This window comes from Mercurialis annua, linkage group LG7 (genome assembly GCF_937616625.2).
Source record: "Mercurialis annua linkage group LG7, ddMerAnnu1.2, whole genome shotgun sequence".
Lineage (NCBI taxonomy): Eukaryota > Viridiplantae > Streptophyta > Magnoliopsida > Malpighiales > Euphorbiaceae > Mercurialis > Mercurialis annua.
The window spans coordinates 42,318,588-42,325,934 of record NC_065576.1 but is presented as its reverse complement, the minus strand read 5'-3'; the positions used below and the strand labels follow the sequence as shown (position 1 = coordinate 42,325,934).

General features: G+C 28.1%; 2 protein-coding genes across 3 annotated transcripts; both read left to right on the top strand.

Moving 5' to 3' along the window:
- The first annotated feature begins 424 nt into the window (after window positions 1-424).
- Window positions 425-1,492, top strand: LOC126656277 (uncharacterized). Its single transcript, XM_050350798.2, has 2 exons — window positions 425-794; window positions 1,228-1,492. Exons 1-2 carry the CDS (start codon window positions 471-473, stop codon window positions 1,402-1,404), a joined length of 501 nt encoding a protein of 166 aa, XP_050206755.1. The 5' UTR covers window positions 425-470; the 3' UTR covers window positions 1,405-1,492.
- A 1,830-nt stretch (window positions 1,493-3,322) lies between these two features.
- LOC126656446 (uncharacterized) lies at window positions 3,323-4,882 on the top strand. Of its 2 annotated transcripts, none has more exons than XM_050351017.2 (2): window positions 3,323-3,610; window positions 4,490-4,882. In XM_050351017.2, exons 1-2 carry the CDS (start codon window positions 3,419-3,421, stop codon window positions 4,646-4,648), a joined length of 351 nt encoding a protein of 116 aa, XP_050206974.1. In that variant the 5' UTR covers window positions 3,323-3,418; the 3' UTR covers window positions 4,649-4,882. The 2 variants fall into 2 exon arrangements, with proteins under 2 accessions (XP_050206974.1, XP_050206973.1); XM_050351016.2 differs by having other exon boundaries at window positions 3,329-3,742.
- Window positions 4,883-7,347: the final 2,465 nt, after the last annotated feature.

Genomic DNA, 7,347 nt, shown 5'->3' with positions numbered 1-7,347 from the left:
GGTATTTAGAAAATCGATCTGATTTATTTAAAGTATAATTTGAGAATCGGTGCAATTTGATTTGAAATTATTATCAGCAACAAATATTCATTTATTGAAATAATTTATTATTAATTATATATGAAATAATTAATTACTTATTATATTCAATAATAAAAATATTAATTGCTCATTATAAAAAATACGAGTTTTGATTCTCGTATTTAAAAATTTAATGAAAAACAAGTAAAATATTTTAGCAACAATTATTAAGTTAATAGATGCATTTCCACTAGGGGGCGGGGGAAGGGTTTCAACTGATTACATATTCATAGAGATCACATCTGGATATTTCACTCTAAAATTAGGGACTAATTTGTACTATTTTCCACATTTTATTAAATCACTAATCACATCATCTTTGTATCATTTTGACTAGAGAGAGTTACACTTTCTTTCAACACTTCTCTTCTCAAATCAAATTTCAAAAAATGGGAGCAATCTCAAAGCTAGTCGACGCAATTTTCTTCATTTTCTTCCTCATAGTTGCAGTGTCAGCTCCGTTACTCGATAGTCAAATTACTCTACCAACTAATCTCTTCCCCGAGTTGTTACTCAATCTCAAGAAGTGGTACATCAATGAATTCGACGACTATCTTGTTGCAGAGAAGCCTCATTTCTTTGTGGGTATCATTTGGATCGAGCTTCTATTTCAATGGCCGCTCGCTGTTCTTAGTTTATACGGAATTTTAACTTCCAAGCCTTGGACTCGCACCACTTGCTTGATCTATGGTGCTTCTCTTTTCACTACCATGGTAAGTATCAAATCCTTGTTAGAATATCAAAGAGTAATTGATCATTAGAGTATTTAAACTATCGTTTTTTGTCATGTTGGTGACTGAACTTTAATTTTTATAATTTTGATATTAAATTTAACATATCTTCGGTCAAAAATGTTTAAATGGCAGTCGGAATTTATGTTTTTTATACCGAAAACTTAATTTAGTTTAAAAACTCCTACGAAATCAAAATTACAAATATAGGTCAAATTTTCAAGATAAAACTAGCAAAATCCGTCTGCTATCTAAATATTTTTTTCGAACAAAATTTTTTAAAAAATAAAAATTGATAACCAAATGAAAAAAAATTAAAATTTAATCGTTAAAAAAAACAATAATTTAAATATTTTAATTATTGGAATGTCGGATCTTGTTTTTATTTTTTTGACTGAATCTGATAAAACTTTAGGGTGCTGTACTGGCGGAGTTGAAGGGTGGAGGAAAGGCATTGGATAAAATGTTGATGATTTATTCCCCATTTATGGGGTTTGGGATATTGGCTATGCTGCGTGGTCTTATGCGTCAATCTGATTCGGGTGTTACAGGAAGGAGACCTACTCCACTTCCTAGGAAAAAAAGAGTTTAGAAAATTTCTAATGTTTGTAATACTTGATTTTCTTTTTGCTTTTGTGTGTGATTTTGTGTTTCTTGAAATTATTGAGTTCCTTCTTTGATTTTGTGTTTCTTGTTTTTATCAAAGAAAGAGTTTTCTCTTTGGTTTTACCAAAAATATACATATATTAAAAATGTTAGATAAAATGATTTGCATTGTGCAAACTTTCAATAATTAGTGTGGTCGAAAAAAGAGCTCAGAGAATTTCTCACCAAAAGAGTTATTTGTATATAAAATGACCGTTAGGGGCATAACATGGTTCAGAAATGCATAATTTAATAAATAAAAATAAAAATTATGCCATTTACGGTTATTTTATACACAGCCAATTAAATCTCATCAAATACTTATAGTCTATCATCTATCATCTAATAGCAACAACTAACAGCTAACAGCCACCAGTTATACGAAACAGCTGAACCAAACAGGCCCATAATAATTGCAACAAAACAAAAAACATGTAGAACAAATGAGTAGCGTATATTTGATGTTTTATGATCATGTTTTTCAATTGTTGTAAAATCAGTATGTCTTTAAAAAAAATCATGTTGCATGATATAATTTATGTATCTAATATTTATATTTTATTTCAATAAACAAAATTTGATTACTTAATATTCTAAAATATATTCACATATATTCTATTATTTTATTGTTAATACAAATTAATATTTTTTTGAATGAGTATATATATAATTTAACTTTTAAATTTTTTAGAGTGGTGTAGTATTAATGATAATAATATAGATTGCGATATAAAATTAATATGTAGGTGTAAAAATGGAGTTAGTGGTTGGAGGCAAGTGACTGCATTTTAGTATAAAATTATTCCGAAATGGACTTATGATATGAGATGACCTAACTGCCTCCATTAGCATCTCCAATACACCAATCACATAAAAGTAGAAGATGCATAATAAATACAAATTATATTATATAAAACATTGGTTGATTTTTTTATCAGATATAAGGTTAGCGGGGTTAGCGGGAGTTAATTATAGTGTTAGTAATACAGTCGACTTTCTAATAGTTAATATTTTATAAATTAATAATTCTAATAATTAATGGAAAATTGAGAGAACCAACTTCGTTCCACGTTAGATAATTAATAATTCTATTATTTAATAATTAATAAAATTTAAAATATATTCTACATAAATATTAATTACTAGAGAGATTTTTTTAATAAAATATATAACAATCGATGATTTATTTGAGGCAATACTAACCTTAATTCATAAAGTGAAATTTAAAATACCATCAAATTATGACTTTCTTATTTTTTTTAAGAAATTTTAAAAGAAGTCATTAGATAAACAAATTAAAGTAAGTAAAGTACGTATCTCTAGTATAAAAAATATTAAAAATTATTTTATTTTATGAATACAACTTCTTAATAATTATTTTTTAGTTTGATATCAATTGATATTTCTTAAATTGAATATAATTTTTTTTTTTAAATTAAGTGTGTAAAGTGTATTTAGTTAGTTTTTTTATAATATAATATTAATATTAGGTCTATTAATATAGATGCTTTAAAATATTTTTTATAATTTTTTTATATAAATTCAATAAATTAATAATTCTAATAATTAATAAATTTTTGATCCACCATGTGTATTAATTATCAGAGGATCGACTGTAAATTAGTCAAATGCAGCCCACTGCTACCAGAGGTGGGTCCAAACTTTTGATGATGCAATATGAAGTTAAAACATTGGCTGATTGGCATATATTGGTGTTACAGAGCTTCTAGTCAAAATTAACTAGCCGTTCAGTGGAAACATGAAAAAAGAAATCAATCAAAAATCGCAAATTTGATTCAGGGACTAATTTGTACTATTTCTAAGAAACATAGAAGTCACATCTCAATATTTCACTCTAACATCAGGGACTAATTTGTACTATTTCGCACATCTTCTTCAATATAAACTAGTTTCCACTTACATTTTCTTTCATAGTTCTCTTCTCAAATCAAATATAAAAAATGGGAGCCATCTCAAAGATAACCGACGCAATTCTCTTCATCTTCTTCCTCATAGTTGCAGTGATAGCACCATTACTCGATGGCCAAGTTATTCTACCAACTAACCTCTACCCCGAGTTCTTAATCGATCTCAAGAAATGGTACATCGATGAAGTCGACGACTATCTTGTTGCAGAGAAGCCTCATTTCTTTGTGGGTATCATTTGGATCGAGCTTTTATTTCAATGGCCGCTCGCTCTTCTTAGTTTATACGGAATTTTAACTTCCAAGCCTTGGATTCGCACCACTTGCTTGATCTTCGGCGCTTCTTTTTTCACTTCCATGGTAAGTGTTAAATCTTCATTGAGACTTCATCTTAAAATACTTTTGGGAAACTTAGCTTGCCCGAACTATATTTTAGCAAATTAACTTTACGAAAAGTTTTAATAAATTGTTTTTTTGAAGTGTATAATTAGTTTTAACGTAGTATTATATTAATTGTTTAATTTAAAAGACATGAATATCTTTTTTTATTTCTATATTGTTGTAAAATAAATATAGTTTTCTGTTTTTCTATATAGAGTTAATAATAAACAATTTAATTATCGTGTATCAATTTTTTACCTAATAATTCAAGCACCATTTTAATTGTTATCTATATATTAAAATAAAAAAATATTTTTTTGTTAGTTTGATTATACATAAATATTAAAATTACCGGTATAATATTAATTTTTTTTAATCTTTTGTAACTAATAATATAAAAGAAAATAGATATACCTTATGAATAAAATAAGATAATATAAAAGTTACTTTCATATGTATTTAAAAAAATTGGATAAGAATAAATTAAAAAAATGATTTAAAATGTTCAGAAAGTATAATTTATCTGAATCTTACCAGGGAGATGACTTTTCTAGTCAAAAGAAAATAGAACTCTCAATTTTCCAAAAGATGAAAAACATAATTTCCGGAAAATTGTATTTTCTTAATTTACTTATTTCCAATAGAGCGAGCCCTAAAATCAGATTTTAATTTTATTTTATCTTCGGTTTTTGTTTTCTGTAATTAATTGAATCGGATAAAACTTAGGGTGCTCTACTGGCGGAGTTGAAGGGTGCAGGAAAGGCATCAGATAAAATGTTGATGATTTATTCTCCATGTATGGGATTTGGGATATTAGCTATTCTGCGGGGGCTCATACCACTATCTTCGAAGATTGATTCGGCTGCTAGGAAAAAAACAGTTTAGAGAAAAAAACAGTTTAGAAAAAAACAGTTTAAAAAAATTATTGTTATTTTTATTTTGGTGAGAGTATTTTTTTTATTTTAATTATTAATTTTCTTTTACTTTGGTTGCTAGCCGAAATGCTGAGTAGGTAGTCAGATTTTTTTATCTTAAAATTTTCTACGTATGTACAATTTGGTCTAAACATTCTCTTTTAAAATAATATTATGTAAATGTGATAAATTTTCATATTAAAAATAGTAAAATATGACTATCACGTGTCAAAATTCGGCTGCCAATTAAATTTTTTTTTATCGGAAAAAATTTATTCTAAAAAATAAAAATTTAATCATTAAAAAAAATAGTTAAATTATCCTCAAGATTAATCATTCAAAATTTTGGATTCCGTCGTTCTTGATTTTCTCTTTGTTTGTTTGTTTGTTTTTAAGCTATTGTGTGTGATATTGTGTTTCTGGAAATTAACAAGTTTAAATTTCTTGTTTGTTTTAATTAAAGAACAGAGTTTCTTGTTTCTATTATCTTTGTTTGTTTAGTCAATGGTATCTTTAATCGCTTTCTTTGTATTTGATCTAATTTAAATTTGAATAACCACACTTCAATATTGTCTCTGATTTCAGAAAAGAAAATTGTGGAAATTATTCTGTTTACCTTTCATACTTTTGTTTTAATTTTAATTTCCACATTACATTTTTATGTTTATTTTCATATTTCTCTTAATTTGTTTTTATTTTTCTCTTCTAACTCTATTTTACAATAATACCCAATCATTTGAGAAGTAATCTGTCTTTCATTATTCATTATCTATTTGCATTGTTAATATATTGTTTTACCTTTATAATTAATTATTTAACCTATTAAAAAATTAACTTATATAAAAACTATATAATTTATATTAATTTTTAATTTTATAAATTCATAATTCTTTACATAATATTATTATATTGTTTATATATAAATTATGTAATAAAATTGAATATCAATAAAAAATTAAATACATGTCAAAATATGCATATATATCAAAAATTTATAACACTAAATATTAAACATAATGGTTACATTGTGCAAACTTGAAAGATTAGTCTGGTCCACCAAAAATTATACTCCCTCCGTTTTATATTTTATTTTGACATATCGCATTTTAAAAATCTCATTTTTACTTTTAGAAGATTGTTATATGAATTTTTTTATGCTTATTTAAATTACCTTAAAAAACTATTATGAAAAATTCCACAATCATTAATAAGGGCAAAACCAAAAAGAAATATAAAATGGCAGTATCAAGATGTCTAAGTGATTTGCTGGATTTGATTGCTTTGATTATTAATTTAATGTGATTTTAACCAGTTAATATTTGGATTTGGCATACTTTTGAAAAGCAATAAACAATATAGACATACACACGCGCAGTTGATATACATAGAAGGTTAGGAATACTTTTTTAACCTTGTCGATCGGAGTGTCCGGCACTCGATGCGGTTTGACCGACGGTGTGGTCGGAACTGGGTTCTGGGAAGAACTTATAAAATCTTCGTCTCGTTCATATGGTTCCCATGGTTCGAACCGCGATCGATTCAAAGTTCAAACGAACCCGGAGTCGCTTCTGGAAGCGGCTAGTTGCGTCGATCATGGGCTTCAGGGCCGAATTGGCTTAGCAGTTTATAATTGTGGGCTTTGAGGCCCGAATTAAAGCGGGACAAGCCCATTACATATTGCAAATGTCCTACATCATTCGTGCAACAAACCAATGAGGCGTTAGTCATGTGCAAATGTTTAATGATAAAAAAAGCAATAAATAAAGATTTTCTATCGCAAATGATTATTGGCTTGTTGTAAAAATGACGTGGCACATCCGTTGCGTGGGATAAACACTCCTAAAAAAATACACATGGGCTCAAATTGAGGCCCGATTCCGAGCTCAAACAAGCCTCAAAATGTGAAAATTAGGTCGGATCGGGTCCGGAAGGATATGGAATTGATTATGGGGTCAAGGGAAATGATGAAAACCGTGCCACTTCAAAGTGGAGGTGGCTATGGTGAACCAGTGCTTCTTTTGATGTTTCAGGAACATGCACACCAAGCTCAAAAACGCGTCAAAACGCTCAATAATGATTTTAATACGTACCGGATCCAAAATATGACAATTAAACATGTATTAATAATTCTAAATCAAATTTTTCTAGATTGATTTTGAATCAAAAATGGAAAAAATATAAAAAAATACTATCTATGACAATTTTATCTCTAGCATGCAACCTATACATCAGAATTGAATAGTTTTTAAGTATGAGATATATAATATAATATGACAGCCCTAAACATGCTCCTAAACACTTTTTATAGCAATTACAGCAAAAGCATGGCAAAGGCTGTTTATGGCAGTTTTAGGCAATTTTACAGCAAAACATCCTAGCATGCATCCTAACATAACAATCTAGCAGTTCTAAATTACATAACGATAAATAGGGGTGTGCATTCGGTTAAGCCAAACCGGACGAACCAAAATTTTTGGTTTTTTCAGAAACCGAACAGAACCGAAGTTCTGGAGAGATTTAATTTTTTAAACCGAACCGAACCTGTCCGTTCATTCGGTTATTTCGGTTCGGTTCGGTTTTTCGGTTCGGTTTATGTGTAAAAGTGACTAGAATTTTTTTACTCTAAAAACCGAACTGAACCGACCAACCGGAATTATTCTACTTTTTTCA

Bases quoted from the DNA above. Each gene is read 5' to 3' on its own strand.
- LOC126656277 (XM_050350798.2), top strand. From the start codon at position 471: ATGGGAGCAATCTCAAAGCTAGTCGACGCAATTTTCTTCATTTTCTTC. The intron at 795-1,227 runs GTAAGTATCAAA...ATAAAACTTTAG, and splicing joins CTTCTCTTTTCACTACCATG to GGTGCTGTACTGGCGGAGTT.
- LOC126656446 (XM_050351016.2), top strand. From the start codon at position 3,419: ATGGGAGCCATCTCAAAGATAACCGACGCAATTCTCTTCATCTTCTTC. The intron at 3,743-4,489 runs GTAAGTGTTAAA...GATAAAACTTAG, and splicing joins CTTCTTTTTTCACTTCCATG to GGTGCTCTACTGGCGGAGTT.